Raw genomic sequence first — 22,209 nt, forward strand, 5'->3', positions numbered from 1 at the left:
CTACTCACTACAAGACTGGCTCAGAGCTGAGCTATCACCAAAAACATTAATGAAAGATAAAACCTGAGCTGTGATTTCAGTTTTGTATTTACTTAGAAACACTCATGGGGAGTATCAGACTATTATTTCTTCTTTTCTCCCTCCCTGTGTCTGTTAGTTGTTCATAGTCGTTCGTTAGTACAAAGCCTTGTTACCCATGACTCCTCTCTCTCTCTGCCTGGTGTCTCATGTTTAGTTCTTCCTCTGCCTCCCTCAGTAATAATGATACGTGTAATAAAAGTAGTTTATGTGCTGAAATGGGGGGCGAGACTCAAGAGTGTGTTTTCAGAGCAGCCGGGAAACCAGAGCGGCTCCGCAGACTGCAGCTCAGTACTCTGCTGAACGGGGGGGGTCGAAGTACCATCACTCACTCACTCAGTGACATTTCACATTATGAGCCTGGACCCGCTGCTGCAGCCAGGCCTAAAACATCACAAACTTTTTATCTATTAATCACTAAAAATGCTAATAAATTCGCCCAATATTGAAATAGGCTATTCCTGTAATGGACTAATGTAGAAATATCTAAATTACAAAGACAGAAGAGTGGAAATGACATTTTTGCTTTCCTAAGCGATCAGTCAATTGACTAATCTTAAAGCAATGATGCAACATTGGAACAAGTTACATAAGAAGATCGATTCCTCCCTGTGAAGCGACTAGTTAGCTTAGCTTAGCATAAAGCTAATATCCCGTGACTGCAGCTTTTTTTTTTTTTGCGTGCATAACACAGCAGAGACACAATATGTTGGTCTTTAGTAGTGCTTCTGTGGGGCGACTGCGTTACATCAGGACTGAGCTAGGCTAACAGTTCCCACCTGTTTCCAGTCTTTACGCTAAGCTAAGTGAAGCGGCTGCTAGCTGTAGCTTCACACAGCGACAATGAGGCAGCAGCACGACTCACAAATGCACATCATCACCAAGCATGCAGACTGTGACATGAGCCACGCATATCAAGTATGTGTTATGTAACATACTGCTGTGATAATAAGAGTTAGCCTACATACAGTAGAGACGTCTGCTTGAACAGGTGCCTCACCTTATCTTGGCCAGTGAAAGGCACCCACTTGCCTTAATGCAGACGTGCTCTGCAGGTTTCTGCAATCTAAAGTAAATCAGATCATGTGGTGTATATTCTACCTGAAGGATGAGCCTGCTCCCCAATGCACAGAGCAAGAGCTGCATTAATTCATTCATTCAAGTATCACACACATACACGCACAGAGCTGTGAACGCCCCAATCTGTGCGCCACGATTATGAGAAATAAAAAAGAAAAGTCTGATGTGAAAATAATAAAAGCGAGTGCAAACAAAGAGTCCACAGGGAAAATGAAGAAAAAACAGGAAGAGGAGGGGACGAATGAGAAGTCTGGAGAGTGGAGGAGGGAGGCATGGTGGGGCACCGAGGCTTTGTTCAAAACAGAATGAGCGAAACAGTATTGACAAAAGAGACAGGAGGGGTGTGTGTGTGTGTGTGTGTGTGTGCGTGTGTGTGTGTGTGTGGTGTGTGTGTGTGTAGTAGTAGGTAGGCCAGGGGCAGGTCAGTGAAGGTTACTTTGGCCATTAGCTGAGGAGCTTTTGGCTGATCCCTGCTTCCTGAAAGGTGATTGGCTTGGATGATCTGTCTCAGCTTTTCCTATTAAGAGCAACAGTTCAGACGTGTGTGTGTGTGTGTGTTTGTGTGTCTCAGCCTTCAATGTGTGTGTTTGTGTAAACCAAACAAATCACGACTTTGCAATCTTACTAAAGAGCTGTGAATAGAAGAGCAACCACATACAGGTGTGGCATCTCAAACACTTTTTTGTCACATCAAATATCTACATCGCACACACACACAGCAACACACAGCAACGCACACCGACACACACATTCAGTCTGTCCAGCGGCGCCTCTTTGACTGACCAAGCTGCCAGTACAATTCATTCCCCTGCCGCCGTGTTTTGTGTGTGTGTGTGTGTGTGTGTGAGTGCCAAGTGCATGTGAATAAGGCACTAGTCAGTCAAAACATGACTAGAGTACTGAACCATTAGCCGAGGTTTTACTACCTAATTAACATTCGCTCGGCCGGGCAGCTCACCAGGAAAACACACACACACGCACACACAGAGACACACATACACACAAAAAGCAGAGAGGGCCATGACTGAGTCCCTGAGCCCTTGAGCAAGGTGTACACGGGTGTTAATGAGAAAGAGCAGTTCACCTAGAATAAATGTGGCAAAAAACACAAAAAAACTTAATACATGTGGCAAAAACACAAAAAAACGTAATAAATGTGGCAGAAAACACACAAACTTTTTTAATCTTACAAATTTTTTCCAAAAAAAAGACAAAAAAAAAACGGAACGTACTCCAAAAGTAAAGCTTAAAAAAAGACCTTTCCATAGACCTTCATGTTAAAACGTCCAACTTAACAGAAACAAACATGTTCACAGCCTGGTACAAAGATGTGTTTAGGTCTTTACGGCAAATTTCCTCTATCATCACAACTGTACAGGGGTGGATTTTTATACAGCTCACCTTTTTGGATTTGTTTAAAGCTTAAAGTCATAATAAAGTATAACTCATATTACCTAAGAGTTGGTCAGACTCAGCTACTGCCAAGATAGAAACTGCTAAACCGCCCACTCTGAACTTCGAAGCCACTCCTTAGAAACTTGTGTTTAAAATCAAAATCAACACATTAACCTCCTAAACACTCAAACACTGATATTGGTATTGGTGCAGCTTAAACGTGATACAGTATCTCCAGACCTGTGGTCACCGCATTCCTCTCAACACCTTATCATCATCATCATCCAACACCAGCCTGCTTTAAAATGACCTATATTTGCTTTACAGGTTGAGCTGCGACTCCACAGGTGACATGTTCTTCTGTGTTTACGCTGCTGATAAGGAATTAACTGATAAGCTGGGTGTTGTAAAATAACAAACAATTAACAGCTTTACACTCACTCTTTCCTGGCAGAACAACTCTCAGGAGAATAACATGTCAAATGTGATTAGAAAAACAACTTTAACTGATATCAGATGATAAATACTGAGCACTTAGGGGGGAAACAACCATTGTGTGACTCTCTGATGTAGAAAAAAAAAAAAAAAAAAGACAAAGCCACATGCGTTCGCACATGAGTCAAACAATGTGCGCAACATCACAGCTGCGGAGCACACTTGTCCTTCGATGGCTATAACCAGTCGTCCATCAAAGATTCCCTGGATTATCCAAGACGTCTGCAAACAAACAAGCATCCCAAACATTTCTGCTCCACCCTCGCAGAAACTCTTCAGCTCGGTGGCGAAGCTGCACGAGGGGGCAGAGGACGAACCGGACTGATGAATGAAAACAGATGATTTTGTTTTTTTTATCTGGTGTTGGTGTCAGCGGAGGACGAGTCTTAACTTCCTCTTGATGGAAAAAGAGAGACAGAGACAGAGAGCTGCTGCTGAGAAGTAAAGCAAAAGGATGTGTCTGTTACATTAAGGGCCTGGAAATGAGATCTGACCCCCGGTGGGTGTGTGGAGTTACTGGAATTACACACACACACACACACAACCCCGTCTCTCTCTCTCTCTCTCACACACACACACACACACACACACACACACACACAGACACACACCTTGTCCTATCAGCCGATCTGTCCCTCTTCAGGCTCCATGTGATGAGCACAAGAATGAAGACACTCAGGTCTGATGCTCTCGCCCTGACCCTGCAAACATGACGTCAACAGAAAGCAGAAAGATACAAATGTATGTGTGTGCGTTTGTGTGTGTTTGTGTGTGTTTCAAAAAATAGCACGTGCTGGTCAAGGTCTTGGGAAGATGAGTGACTGAAAAACAAAACCGTGGTGAGATGTCAGGGTGGGACGTAGCGACACTGAGAGAGAAGAGAAGAGAAGAGGAAGAAAAAGAGCGATTAAGACGTCAGAGTCGACGAATGAATGAATGAGTTCCCTTCACTGGTAATAATCACCACGGCAACAAGCCCATGACCCACACCTCCCTCCGTTCGCTCATTTAATAGTGACTTTTTCTTCATAACAATCGTCACTTCATGACAGAAAGAAGCGCCGTTGAATCGCCTCCATACGTTTTGAAGGCAGAAGGATTTCTGGAGGTCGTTTCATACAAGTCGACTTTCAATGACTTCCTTAACAGAGAGAAACTCATGAGTCACAGGAGTTAGAGACGAAAGTTTATATTGAAATCAACAGTTTAAACTAATTGCTTTCACACTAATTTGTTAAAGTGGATAGTTCTGAAGACGACAACACCCATTAGCCTCGTCAACCGCGAAGGAGCCAGAGGTCAGAGGTCAGATTCATCCCACATTGACCCAGAATACCAAACTGAACTGATTCAAGAGGCTGAATGAATGAAAGTTGGAAACATTGATAATATCTTTATGTCATTATTTTCTCCATTGATCAAAACAGTAACATTCACATGCTGTATTGATTTATTAATCAGCCGTTTTTGCTTCTTTTTGCCTTGCCTGTTTCCCAGCAAGACTCTTAACGTCTTTTATTTCCACTCTTTGATATTAAAATAACACTTGTAGGTTAAACTTTGAGTTCTTTCAAAAGCTTTTCATCTAATATTTCAACAACCGTACACTGCGTCACCAGCTCCGTCGACTATGGAGAAAAAAAACCCAACTTGAACTTTTTCAAAAACGATGAATCACGTCCTTTCTGTAAACGCACCTCACCTCTCTGCTCTGCCAATCAATCATCACTTCTCTCTCTTTCTTTCTTTCTTCTCCTGCTCTCGCTCTAAAGCTTTTCTTTCTTCTCTTTCTGCAGCCTCTTCTGCTTCTTTTATTCTCTATGTCTTGTCTCTCCCCCCCTCTCTCCTCACGCTTTGCAGGAGAGAAAAAAGGGCCCGTGAAAAGCGTCCTCATCCATTCTCCGCGCTTTTTTTTTTGCCGGCGTGTCCGGCCTGAATGTCTGCGAGTCAACAGCGCTCGGTGAAAAGGCTCTTTTGATCTCCGTCAGATGAGGCAAATAGTAATAGTATGAAAGCAAACACGTAGGAGTGAGGGTAAATACGTGACATCGGCAAAAGCCACAGGAAAAAATTTCCACTCTGCGGATCTGCGGCTGCGACAAAGACGAGATTTAGACCGTGTCGGTGTTGATGATGCAGATGAAGGAGAAGGGTGTGTGTGTGTGTGTGTGTGTGTAGGTAGGGGCAACAAGTGCTCGGAGAGGCTGCGTGACGACACACACACACACACACACACACACAACATCTAAACACACACAGGAAAGATTTAGTCTCTATTCACCCTGCAGAACCAAATCCACCCATTTCCTCTTCTCCCCGACTCTGCAGTCAATGGAGGATTTAGACTGTGGCAGCGAGGACCTCAGGCAACATCTGATACAACACACACACACACACAATAGAAAGTCCTGCCCTCGCTTTCCTGTGAAGGCACAAGTCTGTAACTCCTTTTTTCCTTTAAATGACACAATTAAATCCAACTAATCAATAAGTTATCAAGAAGATAAATTAGACCGGTGTTTTATTTTCCGAGCAGAGCAGAGCAGAGAGGTGTAGCTACTAGAGCGAGCGGCCGATTGTGTTACCAAACACCAGGCTGCTCCTGCTCCACCTCATGTCTGGAAGCTGATATTCCCCCCTGAAAGACACAAGTGATTGATTTTCACGTCCAAGGCCGAGGTGAGCTCATCCATCACCGGACGTCATATTTAAGTGACATATTTGCGACACGCGCGCTCATTCCAGGTGCTGCTGTTGTTTCTTTCCCTTCACTCCGTCGAGGAGGAGGTTTTAAAAATCCTCCCTCTGTGCAGGGTTTCTTTTTTTTTTTGCAGGTTTCTGACAGACCTTTCAGATTCATGGACGTTACCACGCCAACCACTCATCCCTCAGATTGTCAGAGTTTCACTTGCAGCTGAAGCAGCTACAATGAGGCATTTAAAGGGATAGTTCAACAGTTTTTTCGGAGTCAAATGCAGAGACTGCTTGCCGAAAAACTGCCCCCGACAGGAACACGCATCAGCGATTTTGCATGAATTTGCCTCTAAAACAACTCGTCTCATAACGTTCTGTTATTATCTCATAGCGTGGTGAATGTGCAGGTCACAACTTGTCCACCAGAGCGTTTTGGAGTTGTTGGATTTTGTATTTGATGAGTTTGATGAGGGAAACCAAGAAATCCCATGAGCCTCCGTAGCGTAACTCTGAAAAGCTCGCAGCTCTGCTCCGCCGTTCTAAAAACAGCTTGCACCGACAATTAAAGGTAACGAACCTACTGCTATGACTATAGGGATTATGGCAATGGGCCAATTTGCCAAAATTTTGAACTATCCCTTTAAAGGAGCGACGTAATACCAGCCAAACAGCTTTCTTTTGCTGGCATTACTGCAGCCATCCACATGTGACATTACAAAGTGGGTGTGGCTACGGCCTACAGAGAGGAGATTGATAATTACACTTTAACTTCAGCTAATCCTACTTATCAGTTTACAGCCGACTGGTACAGTAGGTCAAGACCTGATTCGTCCGTGCTACAATCTCGCAGTCGAAGGCTTTCCTGCCCCGAGTTACCAGCTGAACAACAGAGTCGACTCCTCAACTCTGCGGACCCTGTGACCTTTTGACCCGGCAGCATCACCGCCTGACCTGAACTCACCCTGCAGCACCTGTTCTCCAGGTGTCAGCGCTGTTGTTCAGTTGCCTTCTTTATATTTGGCACATTAATTTGCAAGCTGCACAGCTCTAAGGATCTCCATGATGGCACCAGATGTAGCTGCAGGAAAAAAACGAACAAAAAAAAAAACCCATTTGTGGTGCAGGAGGACACTGTCCTCAAACGCTCACCGGCTCCAACGGGCCTGAAGTAAACTATACTGCACAGATCTGTATTGAACTCTGGTCACGCTGCATGACGGGCAGCGGTGTGTGTGACAGCTTCATCGTCCGTCACAAAGCTCTAAATGTGTGTGTGTGTTTGTGTGTGTTGTCAGATCACTTCTCTAACCCTCTGATTCGCCTAATTAGACAAGAGTGGTGGGGGGGCTTGTAGTGAGACGATGCTGCTCGGAAATGACCTCCCTCTCACATGGTCTGTGCTTGAAGCAAATGAAGGAGAGGGGGGAAAAAAAAGAAAAAGGAAAACGTAAACACCTTGGTGTGTGAGCTCTGTAATATACTGTACACACATGCGGTGGGACGGACACACAACCTTCGAGAAAACCCAAACACAGGAGAGTTGTTGCTGTGTTGCGGTGTGAGCTCAGCGACTCCTTGAACAGACCACCCAAACAAAACTGGACTTCAGAGAACGAAACGTCCTTGACTTTAACCATAACAGAAGAAAAACCTCCACGTCTGACCTCCTACATTCCCATTTTATGATATTATATAAAGAAACATATCTGAGCGTGTGGGAAAATGTTAGATAAACACAGAAAATGTGGCTTTTGTTTATTCTGAATGCCAAAAAGAAAATGGACGGAGGCCTCTCCGCGTGTCCTCGCGTAGCCGCCGCGCAGGTCGCTGCTGTGCATCTTCCCCATGGGGGGGCAAATCAGTTGTGTAATGCTGTAATTAGGCTAATGAAGGAAAGTCGAGTTTGCACTGCAGAGAAATTTGAGCTAATTTCCAGCTTAATATTATGCAATCAGAGACTGCAGGGGGGGGGGGGGGGGGGGGGGGGGTGTATACCTCCCACCTCCCACCTCGTCCTGTTTTTCATATTTTCATATTCATACGGCCGATTATACAACATCAGACCGCAGAGGAGTCCAACGTCTGGGAGGGAAACTGGTAGATAAAGATCGGAGGATGTGAAATTGCTGGAACTAAATTGACTTTTTTTTAGCTTTGTCGCCCTCGTTATTAAAAGGGGTCACGTTAAATAAGAGCTAAAAGCTGCTGGAAATAGCAAACACCATCAGATTCCTAATAACCGCTCCTCCACTGGATCTGGGAAGAACTGACTGACTTTTTTTTTTTCTTTTTTTTTTTCTTAACAAGTCAAATATCAACTTTAGCTTAGTCCTCCACATGTTCACTCCAGCTGTTTGGGCTCCACATCTGTGTGCGTTTACACCGGGGCTAGAGAATGCGAGCAGAGCTGTGTGTCACTGTAACGTGGGACCGACACGATGCACAAAGGAGGTAAAAAAAAAAAGCACAACAGACACACACACATATATAGCCTATAGTATATGCACACATATACACACACACTGTGACTGTGCCCGGAGCCTCACCCTCTCTGGGGGTCATGTCTCATCCACGTGGTTGTGTTTTACATAACACTCGTACTAGTGCTGTTAGTCTCATGGAGCGCTGGCCTGGATTACACACCCAGCATGTCGGGCCTGTGTGTGACTGTGTGTGTGTATGTGTGTGTGTGTGTGTGTGAGTGGGGGGAAGGAGTGTATGGGCTGTTTGTTGCAGCGTGGACTCATTAAACACACACTGTCAGTCAGTTTAATGAGTTAATGCTGAAATGCTTAAGGGATAATTCACATTTATCCAAACCTGGACGCTCAACAAGAAAACACAAGCAGCTGAAAACAAACTCTAAAATTAAAGTCAAACTCGTCTTGAGAGAGAGAGAGAGAGAAAAAAAAAAAACCTGGAGGTGAAAGGTCAAATTCTTCAGACCGTTCCCACATTGGGCCGACCACACTTATCATAGCTTTCCTGTGCAATGATGGTTTATTATTGACATTTCCAAAGCGCTCGCTCTCCAAATAAAAGTGGTGGAGATAAGGCGCTGGCCGCGTCTGCAGCCCGTCTGATCAGCTGACAGGTCATGCTTCTCATCCCGTCGCTTATCACAACACAGAAACCATCACCAAAGCAAAACTCAATAAACTGGGATCCTGCTCAGATAAAGGGCGGAGTCTTTCATTAGCAACACACACACACACACACACACACACACACACACACACACAGAGGATCACACAGCAGCTCTACTGTCTATGGATTTGTGTGTTATGGATTGACGTGTGTTCACCTCCTCCTCCTCCTCCTCCTCCTGCTGCTGCTGCTCCACATAACCTGGATCTCCGAGGAAGTGGGAACGAGGCCGAGGAACCCAACGGTGCGACCAATAAAACTGCAGCCTGCTGCACACCGTTGGCGTCAATGCACTGTTGTTGGGTTTTGTTTTTAATTTTCAAGCAGTAAAAGTTCACTTTGTGTGGAAAATCAAAACCAAATGTTACATTTCTTTTATGATTTCTCATTGGAGGATTGTAAATTTATAAATGTTTTGACTTTTTTTTTTACATGAATTAAAGTAAGTATCTTGCTTTATGGCTTTATCAGATAACACACTTAAATTAAATAAATGTTAAAGAGCGCTTATATCATATAAAATTATGATAAGATTTTATCTACTTGCTTCTGTCAACTTCATGAAATCCATAAAATCAAAGTGTAAAATTTCCATGTGATAAATGCAAAGAGTCTAGACACAAGAAGACAGTAAGCCTACGCCTACACACACACACACACACACACACACAGTCACACTGCAGATACTGATCCAATTGGTCAGTTATGCATGAGTTTTGCCCAATTAGGCAACAGTAAACAAATGTAAACAGGCTCGCTCCTGTGAACTGTCAACAACAAAAACAACAATGTTCATGTGATACCGGACAAAACACGAATTCATTCACGACGATAACGTCCACAGATCAAATCAGCGCTCGTATACACCCAGGTTAAATCCTACATGAGGGAAACCGATGCATCCATTTCCTTATTGGGGGGGGGTGGGGAGGTAAATAATTGACAGGGAGGAACAGATAATTAATTCTCTCACATGGTTTTCTTGTGGGAGTGTTGGCTGATTTAATTTAAATTAACATTTTGTCCTGAAAATCCTCTTCACTTCATAAGAGAATGAATCACTCCACTCACATACACACACATGGATTTGTGCATATACACATTTCCGTCAGTGTCTCACACTTTGTCTGAACTTGATGCTCATAACACGTTGTATTTCCTCCATACACGCTCACATGCTGTGTTAAAATGGGAGCTACAAGGCAACACACACACACATAAACACACAGACACACACTCAAGTGTCACATCTGTTGTAGTTGATTCATTCTGACTTGATTTTGTTTCTAAAAGAGGTTGAAACCGCTCGGCCCCGATTTCCCTCATTATCTAAATAACGAGGTTATTTTTGCACATTACATAATGCATAACCACTGTCCAACAGCATTGTTTCTGGCACATGTCCCACTACTGATGTTCGGTTTTAGCCTTTGCCCCCCCTTGTGCCAAAAGTACATACCCCTGAGAGACACAGACACACACACACTCCTCTCCTACACAAGCTGCTGCCTGTTGGGGAGGGAAGAAAAATCCCCTATAATTAACAGATCAGACCTCTTTTAAAAAAAGCACACAGGATCCACGCAGACAAGATAATTAATCGTTTCTAAAGTAGATTTTTGTTCGTAGTAATGGGTAGATTAGTCGTCACGTACAGTCACTTTCCGTTTTGGTTTTTGCTTCGCTCTCTCTCCCTCTCTCTGGTTTCTGAGGTGACGCTTTGCTGCAAAAGCTGAACGTCTCAGCGCGATACTAAAATGCTATTTTTAATCGCCTCTGCAGGCATTTAAAGGATGGAGGGAAACACAATGTGAAAAAAGGGAGGAGGAGGGCGAAAGGCGTAAAAACAAGAGAGGTTTTTTGGTGAAAAAAAAAAAAAAAGTTGAACAATAGTATGTGTAGTGAACAGAAGGGAGGGAAGGAATTTCAAATATCCATCTGCCGAGATGCCGGACGAGGATAAAGAGTGTAAAGAATGAGTACGTGCGAGGACACTTTGTTAAATAGAAAAACATGGGCACAAAGACGAGGCAGTGAAGAGGAAAAAAAAAAAGGTAGAAAAGAATCAAGAAAACAACATACACAAATTACAGACTACAGGGGGAGAGAAACAGTTTCAGGAGAGTCCAGTAGTCCCCGAGGCTTGGCCCTGCTGAGGCCCGCCAGCCCACCGCGGTAAAAAACACTCAAACAAAAGGATCATTTATTGAAGGAGGAAAGAGGGGGAGGCCGAATGGAGGGATGAAAGGAGGGGGAACACTGTACAGAGGCATTTGAGAGCTGTGTGAGTGAAGCACTGGCCCCATCTCAACATTCACAGCCAATGTGTAACATTCTCCCCCACGCTGCCCCGCTGACGTACTTCAGCAGCCAGGGCCCATATGGTCCCACTGTGGCAGCCTGCGAGCACTTCTATTTAAAATACGGCCGACAACGCCGCCCCGCTCCCACCGAAACACGGCCTCCAAAAACTTTTCCCAATAAAACCAGCACGGCGACGTATGGACGCAGCCCCACGACGGTTCATTTCCATCTGTGGAATCTATGAAAACCAAACTGTTGAGCTCGACCGCGCCGCCTGCTCGCCCACAAGATCCCGAGATGAGTTTTTGCTAATGCCTTAAATTCTTCATTAAATCCAACTGAGCGGCGGAGCTATGAAATGTTTACCGCAGAGACTCAGAGGGCTTTCGAGTCTACAACACAACCTGCAGCACAAATCATGTGGAGGCTAGCGGCGCTTACACAAACAGCGAGCCTTGGCAGGATGCATTCATCACAAGAGCCCTGCTGTGGAAGGTTAAGTAAGACTACTGAGTGTTTTACTGATGCATATAAATCCACATCTCCATTTAAATGCTGCTCTATCTGCTTAAAACTGCAGGCGTCTATTTCTTAACGGGCCAATTTAGTACAGACAGCAGCTCAAAGAGAATGTTTTTCTATGAGGAAACGTCTCACAGTGACCTAGTTGAGGCATTGTTTGGCCATGGTGGTACCCCACAGCCAGAAATTGCCCCCCACAGTTGGAAAAAATGTAAATACAATGGAAATCCATCATCTGCCCTCAATGACCTCCCTTGGTAACCCAAAAACCATTCTCAACAACACGGCAGTCACAGTGAATGCAAGTCAGCCTCATTTAAAATCATGCATATCGTCACCTACTAATTAAATTTTGGTTTCAATAAATTCTACATCATCCAAAAATTCAGTTTAGACTTTATAATATATTATATGTAAAAACATTATACTACAATGTGGATCACTTTTCTCCTCTGCTGGTTTCTCCCACTCATGCTCACTGGAGGATCTTAATTTGACAGGTCAATGGGAAAAAGGGTCAAAGTTAATCTCAGCTGAACTTGGAGTAAAAGGTTTTTGAATGTTTCCTTTGCCGAGAGCTAACCACTGGTAAACAACCAGAAGAACCAGGAGGAGCAGCGGGTTTGTGTTTCATTAACATAAACCCAACGTCTCCTGTATCTGCAGCCAAAACGCTGAACAGAAAACCAGAATTTGAGGAGGTGCAGCACTGGGAAAGCTGACAGGAAATCTAAAAAGCCTGGAAAGGATCAATAGTCATCTCTGGAATATCGATATTCATTGATATTCCAATAGGTTGTCTGGCCTCCAACACCTTACATAATCACATCGAGTAAAAACTGCGCACTGAAATCAATTTCCAAATTGTCGCTGCAGACCTTCGACATCTCATATGGTGGATTATGTGGACAGTCATATAAATCAGACCGGGGTCTACGTTCTAACATGGCGCCAGGTGAAGTTGATTACTAGCATGGATGGAGAGGGAGACTGTTCTCCATTGGATTAGCTTGAAAATGTATTTTTCTCCCTCTGGATAGTGTGACAGAGAAGAAGAAAGAACAGAGAGAAAGAAAAAAAGAGGACGATATAAATGGAAAGAATAAAAAAAGCAGCTCTTACCTGTTCCCTCCTTGTTTCCATTCTGATGTGTCCGCAGCTCCTCTGATTTGTAGAAGTCGATGCTGGCGTAAGTGTTGAGGCTGGAGCTGCTGCTGCCGCCGACCGCCGCGCCAACTCCCCCGATCCCAGAACCTCCACCCAGAACGGAGAAGAGGCGAGAGGAGGCCTGGCTACCTGAGGGTCCATCCAGGCCGCCCAAGTGGGGGCTCTCTTTGTTGACCAAGTCCAAGTCAATGTAGTTAAGACCTTGCTCTGTGGACGAAGTCTGAGTGTTTGAGGGCAAGGGCTGCTGTCCGGGGAGGGGACAGGGAGTGGGGGTATCAGTCACAGCACCATTCCCCCACAGCATGCTTTCGAAGCCCAGTCGGCGGGCCACGGCTTGGGCGTGTTCTGGAAACAGGGAGGCAGTGGAGGAAGAGGAAGTAGAGGTAGAGGTAGAGGTGGGGAGGGAAGGCGAGGCTAGGAAGGTTTCTGAGCAGTGTCGTCTGCGTCCTTGAGGATCGGCCCGGATCACTTTAGCCCCGTGGTCGGGGTTGAGTCCCGGTTTGGCGATGGGGAAGTCTAGACCTCGCGAAAGTCCAGGAACAGAGGGATCAGTCCTGGTGGGGGAAGGGGCTTTGGGGGAGACACTGGTTGACGACCTAGGGACGGTGTTACTGTTCAAGCTGAAGGCCATCTCTGTGTAGTCCCCACAGGATGTAGGAGACTCGGACTCAGTCACCGATGGTGCTTTTTCTCTGCTTTTCCTTAGCGGGGCCTCGGCCACTTCAGCCCTCTCTTCGCGAGGACGGGTCATACCCTCATCACAGGCTTTGGGGGCGTGAGCAAGAGTTGGAGGCGTGGGAGGGGTGTGGAAAGATGGGAAAACTAGCGGGGTAAGGGAGAGTGGTGAGGGGGAAGGAGACGGGCCCAAGTCCATGTTGACGTACTCGGAGGCAGCAGGGGGAGTGATGGGGGCAGAGGGGCTACGGGACAATGGGACAAAGTTACCTAAGCAAGAAGTGGGCCTGTGTTGAGGATGCTGGCTGCTTGAGCCATGAGGCAGTGATAAGCCATGTCTGAGACCCCTGCCACGCCCGCCCCCAACCACAGTCTGGTTGAACTTCTCCCCTTTGAACTCGATGCTTACGTACTCCCCAGGGCTCTTGGGTTCGGGAGGCAGGGGGTTCTCACGAACTCTCGGAAGGGTATTAGCCTTGGATACGTCAACGAACAGGCTCACCGGTCTGTTTCTGGTATGGCTACCCTGCTTGGAGAACCCGCCAGAGCCCCGTCTCTGCTGGAGCTTACTCCCGTCTTTGGACTGAGCTCCCCCAGCTGTGGTGCTCGCTGCCTGGGTGGCTCGCTCCTCACCCTCCCCGAGGCTCTCGCTGCTGGCTGAGCTGGAGGAGTACGAGGAAGACGATAGCGACAGGTGGCGTCCGACAGCTGAGTTACCTGTCGCTGGTTGCTCCTGACGCCCTCCCATTGTCCTACCTCCACCCATTCCCCTACTGCAACTCCCATTGGGCCTTCTGCCTCGTCCAGGACCATCGTCAAAGTGTCCAGCAGAGGGGTTATGTTTGTATGACCGGGGAAGGGAATAGTAAGAATACACCATCTTGGGGGCTTGCTGTTGGGAGCTGGCCTCTAAATGACCGCTGTGGTCAGGAGGTGGGGGGCTGCCGTTCACAGAACGTGCGCTGATTGGAGACATGTTCATATAGTCGCTACCTGCCCTGCTGTCTGCGCTGCCACTGCCCACCCAGGCCCCTCCAGAGAGCCCCCCCCTCTGGTCAGGGGAGCAGCTGCTATTGGGGGACATTATCATATAGCCGTCAGAAGCTGGCGGAGGCCTGATCTGCTGTGGAGGGGACACGCTGTTGTTCGGGGTCATGGCCATGTAATCATCAGCAGGTTTTGAATCCGAGTCTGGGACAGAGACAGCCATCGACTGGGACAGGGATACAGGAGGCTGAGTGACACCAGGCAGCATGGACATGTACCCGTTGTCCACCCCTAAATCTACACCTCCACCTGCTCCACCACTCCCCTCATTTTTAAACTCCCCAGCCACATCCAAATATCCTCCTCCTCCTCCTCCTGCTGACCCAGCGCCCATGACAGACTCCCTCTGAGAGGACATTGAGGTGAAGGACTCACGGCTGGTGCTCCTGGACATGATGGCGTAATCGGCCGAATCTTCTTCTGCTGGTTCCTCAGCTCTACGTTGACGTGGGGCCAGCCTCTCCAGGGTCATAGGAGGTAAGGAGGCCCGCTTACTCAGCAGCCGACGTTCGGCTTCACATTCGCGGCTGGAAGAGCGGCGCAGCACTCTCCTGGTCTGGGGCTGAGAGCCACAGGCTGAGGTTGCAGGTGCTGGAAGGGAGCTGGACGTCAAGCTTCCCTGATTACTGCCTCCACCACAAGCACCACCACCAGCGCTGTTGCTGCGCTGGCCCATCAGGATGTAGTTGGCGCTCTCGTCGCCAAGAGACTGGCTACTGACGCTGCCAACCGAGCTTCCAGGGAGGCTTGGGGAGGGAAGGAGCGTGTGATCTCCAGGACTGGAGCCATACTCGTCTGAGGAGCCGTAGTCACTGGGAGATCCTGAGACGGACGCACGGTGGGAGGGGACTCGACTGTAAGCACCAGAGCCTGGACCCCCACCGGTATTTGTTACACCTCCAAACTCAGAGCCATGCCCAGAGCTTGAGGAGAGGCTTGGGGCTGGGGAGGGCGCTGGGGTGGAGATGGAGCGCATCAACCCAAGGGGAGTTTTAGCAGCTGAGTTGGGGGCAGAACGGACTGACTTGGACCTGAGGATTGGGGTGGTGGAGCAGGAGCCATTGGTGGAGGGGCTGGAGCTCGGACCTTGGAGCGGCATGTTCCCTGCTATACCGTCATCACCCTTCCCCCCATCGCTGGCAGTGCGGGACCTTGGGAAGCTATGCCGCGGGGTGGGAGAAGCGTTGGCACTGTTGCCTCCAGCTGCACCGTTAGCACCTCCAGGGGGCTCAGTTCGGGGACGGCGGGTGAAGCCCACTTGGCTGGGAGGAGGGTTTGGGTGGTGGCGGCGTGAGGGAACACTGATGGGGTTAGAGGCAGTGGCGCCTCCCCCAGGGCCGGAGTTGGACTGAGATTTGCTGCGTTGGCGGAACTCCTCGCTCAGTGCCTTCATTGCCTCGAGCAAGGTTTCATGCATGTTCTGGGCCACCACTGAATCATCCACCTAGGATGCAACACAAAAACCCTCTCAACCAGTGAACTTGAATGCCAATTGGTAGATTTCATGTTTATTTCTGAGCTAATTGGTTAGAAATTAAAGAGAATGGCAAGAATTCAGGCTGAAATGCTCTTTGATCTTTGATTCTTCTGAAAAACACATTTGGATTCCAATTAAATTCGTATCTAAGATGTATCTTTAAATCTGCCTTCTAGGATTGGTTTAATTACACCATCAAAACCTAAATAGGACCATAATGTTGGGTTGCATCAACACCAACTTTAACATTGAGTAACTTTGCAATTTCTTTCACTCTGTTGATTATAGGCTCTTTACATTTGGAGGGTAAAACTGTCAAAACTACTGGGGATTGCTGATTACAGGCTCACCTGCATCCAGAACTCGCCCGGGCCTGTCACGGCAGAGCGCCCCACCTCAACGAAGAAGAAGTTTTCTGAATGGCCGCAGCGTCTGACGTTCATCAGCTGTAGCACCACAGCGGCGGCATCAGAGTTGAGCTTGACAAAGTTGACCGTCTTGTCAGTCAAGCAAAGCCTGTAGATGCCCACCAGGTTCTTGGCCTGACCCAGGCCTTTGGGCCAAACCTTCACCTGCCACACCTCCTTGAATGCGGGGCCAGGACTGGGGACGCCGTAGTCGCCCGCGACGGCGCCTTCAATGGGGTTTTTACCTTTAGGGACAGAAAAAAGATAAAAGATTTTAGAGTTGATGGGGTGAAAAATAAAAAACAGTAGGCTGTGACTGGAAAATTGAGAGAGGTAATTAAAGTGTTACAGAGGAGGATTTATGGAGAACACTAATGGCTGCAACGAAGCACTGTCGTGACCTTCATGCATCTGTGAACAAAGGGAACACCAGGTGAAACTACCACTATTTACCCGTTCATGGAGGGCAAGGTGCCTTTATTATGCAAGCTGTGCTGATATTGAGCTTTTCACTGATTTTTAAACCAGATCTGGGTTCAAACTGAGCATGCAGCAGCTTGTGAGACCGGCTCACTGTACCTGCAGGCTCCATACACTGGGGTCTCATTTGTCAAACACACACAGTCATCCTGGCACACACACACACACACACATACCAGTGTGGAAAAAAAAGAGAGAGAGAAACGGTTGACAACTGAAGCCCTGCACAAGAATGATGACTATGAAAGTAAAGCAACTGTTGTGGAAAAAACAAGTGAGCACACCTGGAAAGTGCTTAACAAGTGAATCTTCCCTGATTCCTCAAAACCAAAGCAAACAATGCCAACAGACTGAAGCCTCAAGAGCCATTTTCTGGATCTGCCCTCATGACAATAAACTGGCTTTGTAAACTAATAAAACCCAGTGTCTTTTAGCAGCAGCAGCACAGGCAGTCCATTCACCCTTTGTGTCAAGTGTTTTGTATTCAGACAGTAAGGAATTAGTGAGGCGATGAAATGCGGGGAGTGAAAGCCCTCGGTGAGATTTAAGCTGGTCGCGGCCATACAAAAAAAGGCAGGGGACTTACTTAAGCAGTTAAAAACACCAAACAGGTGGCCAAATATTATTAAGTCACTGCATTGTTCACAGATCTGAGGCAGGAAATGCGCCCATTACCCCAGAAAATTACCTTAATTCTATCATGCTGTGCGACTCATTGTCAGCAGCTTTTTTAAACTGCCTCTGAATACATTACGGATTTACCTCCAGCAACAAGAGCCTTCAGGATTGTTGACTAAAAAAGCTCCAGGATTATAGGGACACACCATGATGTGACTTATGCTTTTTGGGGGTGGATTCATGTTCTATTTTAAAAAAGGAAACACCCAAAAAATGTTCCTCATACCCGGCCCCACTCTTCTTGAATGTACCATATACTTTCTCGTTGTCCCTGTTGGGATATGCCCGAGCATGACAGATACCGAGCTTCAACGGCGAATCAATCAACTTCATAACAAAAGTGAAGCAGCAAACGGCCATGAGGGACACCTGTTTGCTTCGCGGGAACAGGATGTTCTTTGTACAGTAATGGTGAACTCGAGCACCTGCCTCATTAGCCCTCCACATCTGGCTCAGTGAAGTGTCGTTGTGACAAATGATTTCTCTGACAAGGAACTGAGTGAAAGAGGAATTCTTCACAAAGCTTGTGTGGTATTCTTTCTGTAAGCGCCACGGCGTTGGGCTAAATGCAGTCGCATTCCCCTGACCTCAGATATATGATTGTACGTCTGCGTGCGTGTGGTGTTTGTTCTTCTCTTCCCAAGCCTGCTCCTGCAAATCCTAAAATGACAACCATATGGAGACGCGAAGGGCCCGGCATTGCGCAGAGGACGCCATGTTCAACCGAGCTCCCATTATGACAAACATTTCCCACAGATCCTCCTTCCCCCAAAAAATGTTTTGACTCGTGATTGTAAAAGGGGGAAGAGAAGTCTGACGTGTCTCGCTCGCTGTGTCCTCTTCCAGTTCGCTTCCCTAAAATTGGACCGTCGCTCGACTTGAAAGAGACTTAGAATAGATGTTTTGTTGAAAGCCATGGAGGCTGTGGCTTAGTGGCTGTGTGTGTGTGTGTGTGTGTTTGAGTGAAGGCACTCCCCCTACATTAGATGACTCATTCAAGGCCATGCATGGCTGTTTCATGTACTGCTTTTTCTGCCCCGTGTGCGAGGAGCTGTGCGCAAGTAGCCCCGTTTGCCTCCTGGATTTAGATTTACAACAGGAAGGGGTGGTTTGGGGATTTTTGCAGCGGGGCACCGAGGGAATTGGGACTGTGAGATCTCAAAGAGATATCAGCGAGCCATTACAGGGCGGAAATAAGGGCCTTTTAAAAGCAGGAAAAAGACGGCTCATTTAAGGATTGCTTGGATTAAAAAAAAAAAAAAAAACGTATCTAATTACAGGCTTATTTATTCTAAAATCTAACTTTTTATTCAACCGCTTGACATCGACTGGGATCGTGGGCGCAGCGTGTTCCTCGAAGAAGCATCTGTTCTCTTTTCAAGAGTCCATTTAAAAAAAAACGTGTCTTGAGGAGAGCACAAGTGTGTTGTTTGTTTTGAGTACAGTGCAGCCTTAAACCTCAGCTGTGCCCTCACACGGCGCTCACACACACACACACACACCCTTGATCTCATGGCCACTCCAGCTGCGTACTCCATATCGACAACTCTTAAAAGCACTGAAAACCTTTAAGAGGCTCTGCCAGAATCCTTTAGGGGTGCAGACAGATCCACCCTTATCCAACAACATCGCGGGCCTTTCTGCATGGTTACATAAAGTCGGTGGGTTGATTCTACACAGAGGTGTATGAATTATACATCGTCCCTGGCTTTTCCTCTGGGGGAACCTTCACGGTAGTGTGGTGCTCGGTGTGTTTTGTACTCCACTTTGCATGTAGAGGTTATCAGCCGGTCAACTTCCGTGCAGCACAACGCCACCCCTATACAACATAATGAACCCGTAGAAAAAAGAAAAAAAAACGTGCACGCAGAATGGCCCTTAGCGGTGGAGATGAATCTCAGGGCCGGAGCCGGATGCACATGAAAGCAAAATACACCTGGAGGTAATGAAGCATCTGCGTTAAAGCTTGCTGGATGAATAAGGGCAATGCGTGCCAAGCAACATTCAGCCAACCTTGGTACAACCTTGACGGTGTGTGTTCGGTGTATGTGTGTGTGTATACATGAGGTCGACAAAGTTCATACGAGGTGACCGGATTTATCTCAGGTTTGCAGCGTAGTATTTCCCCATTTAACAACACGAAAACAACTCAACACTGGCTTATTGACGCCTCGGCTGTTTACCTCAGCTTCTTCCTGCGACCACACGTGAAACTCGCAGTTTTTTGACGTGTGGCGACCTACACTGCCGTCCATTCATGCCGATTTATTTGCCATCGCTCGAGCCACCCCAATCCCCAACCCCCCAAGATCATAGACTGTACATAAAGAGCCATGATCTACCCCAATTTAAACACGAGTTGAGCGAAAGGCGTTGAGGCAGCGCTGTGTCTCCTTTGCTTTCTCACTGCCCTGGTGCTATAAGGGAGTGTGTGTTTCAGGGCGAGGGGATGGAGGGGGGCAAGGAGGGATATAGGGGTGCGATATTTCCCCCTGAGGCTGCCAGATGCCTGCTGGGATACTGACAGCTCATCCCTGAGCGACAGCCTGATTATTGTTATGGTTATTACATTACTCAGGAAGTAGGTCTTCCATAGGGGTCTTGAGCCGGAGCAGGGTGGGGGCACAGGGTGGGTGGGGGTTGTTATTGAAGCACGATGACATGGGCTGGGAATCTGTAGTGTTCGAGATCGAGTTTGAAAATGTATAGGGCACACACACACACACTGATGTGTTTCCATTGAATCCACTGTGAGTGAGTCAAGCAACAACCTTTATGTAATGTATCTCTGTGAAATCTTTAAAAAAAGAAAAGAAAAGAAAAAGAAAAAAAAACGGTTGAAATTTATAGTGAGATCAGAATGAAATCCCTCGTCTTAGTTAGCTAATGCAGCCTGTAAATCAGGGAAAACTACTCTGGCAACGACCCGGCTGGCTCTCACTAGGTTCTGTTTCAAGTCTGTGACCTCATTGCCCCAGCATGCTGTGCTGCGCCATAATACCGCAAAACACTGCTACAGAAAACTTCTGAGGCCTAAGCCCCATTTTCTACACACCACCCGGCTACCGTGCCCCAAACCACCCGCCCCCCCCCCCCCTCTCTCTCCGCCGGTACCAGGTTACCAGCGTGGACAGATAGGAGACAGCTGTGTACTTTTGTGTCCTCGCATGTATCTGGGGGAGACAGAGGAGCGAGCCGCCCAGCAGCGAGAGCGGTTCCAGTCTAATCTCTGGCTGCCATGTGTGCCCACTTTCCTCTTTTTCAACTCCTCCGCTTCCTATCTCTTCATCCATCTCTACCCTCTGAAATCCCCCTATCTGGGCCCACACTCAGGGACACAATGCTTCCCCAACACCAGCATCTGCCTAAGGTTAATTTCACATGTGGTTTGTGTTAGCCAGAGGAGCACACACAATCACACACACACACACACACACACACACACACACACACACACAGTCGCGCATACACATAAGCGCATGAAATTACTGGTGACGCATCCAAGGCTTGTTGTCCCTTGACGAGACATGCAAAAAAAAAGACACAGCTCTGCAGCAATGAGCTGAAGATCTTGCAAAAAAAAAACACCTCAGACGCCCTCAACAACCTGGCAGCCATCTTGGACTTTGCGGGTCAGTCTGGCTCGCGCTTGGTAAACACACTGTTCTGTAATATCGAGTCAGACGGTAAAAGTTCTGGAGAGTCCCCCGGAGTTAACTGTAAATATGAACAATACTACGTGTCCAGCAGCGTGGATCCAAGGCCCCCAGCTTCCTACAAACGTGGAGCCTTCTTAACAAAATAAAAGCATCTTGCATAAGAAACCTTCTTGTGCAAAATGTTCCAGAGCGGATAAATTCAATTTTGGGATTTGAACCATTCAGGAATTCATTCTGGCCATCCGCACAAGCTCTCAATCCAAGTTTTTTTTTTTTTTTTTTTTGAAGTTTTCAAGTTAGTTAGATTTTAGGTAGATTTACTGCAAACACCGAGCATGAAATGGAAAAGGCAGAAAAACAAGTAGAGATGAGCAGACAGCATTATCAAAGGAGCAGAATTAACACATTTACATCAAAATGTGCATCATAACAACATAAAGTTGTGCACAATATGTTTATAAATGACATTTTTACTCTGTCTAACATAGTTAAAAGTGTGTTACTGTGCAGCCATGTATCTAAACTACTGAAGCTGGAGAGGGGGCCTTTACAGACCTCACACCGAACAGATACATTTCATGCAAACTTCTGTATAGAAGCGTTCGTGAAGGCAGCCGACGGCCAAAGAAAATAGGAGAGTGTCCAGCTCTCCGGTCTCCTGCAGTATCCACGTCTCCGCGCCAAAGCGTAGAGAACAACCAAATATTTGATCCCTCTCTCACCTAATTTTGCTCCAGAGCTCCTGGGTTTCATTTCAATCCCAAAAGTCATGCATGTAGTTTTTTTTCTTCCCCCATTCTTCTGGAGTATGTTTTTAACATTTGTTGCTTTCTAAGGGATGAAAATAAAACGAACATCTTTCTTTGAGTGTGACATCCAATCAGTGCAGCATCCTGTGTTGCTG

The 22,209-nt window shown here is 46.8% G+C and overlaps 2 protein-coding genes across 2 annotated transcripts in view; one reads left to right on the forward strand and one right to left on the reverse strand.

The window, feature by feature from the left end:
• The window catches only part of per1b (period circadian clock 1b), a gene marked incomplete at its 3' end in the record, with an annotated part of 402,390 nt that overhangs the window by 328,583 nt on the left and 51,598 nt on the right, over positions 1–22,209 (forward strand). The gene's annotated exons all lie outside the window — the stretch shown is intronic.
• LOC311002079 (insulin receptor substrate 1-B) overlaps positions 1–22,209 on the reverse strand; it is a 48,097-nt gene that overhangs the window by 19,151 nt on the left and 6,737 nt on the right. The window contains exons 2-3 of the mRNA XM_083993298.1: positions 16,432–16,733; positions 12,838–16,048 (exon numbers count right to left, since the gene is read on the reverse strand). Coding sequence (XP_083849424.1) covers positions 12,838–16,048; positions 16,432–16,733 — 3,513 coding nt within the window. The remainder of the gene's footprint in view (positions 1–12,837; positions 16,049–16,431; positions 16,734–22,209) is intronic.

The sequence above is a fragment of the Trachurus trachurus genome (genome assembly GCF_905171665.1).
Source record: "Trachurus trachurus genome assembly, chromosome: 18".
In the NCBI taxonomy this organism is placed as follows: domain Eukaryota; kingdom Metazoa; phylum Chordata; class Actinopteri; order Carangiformes; family Carangidae; genus Trachurus; species Trachurus trachurus.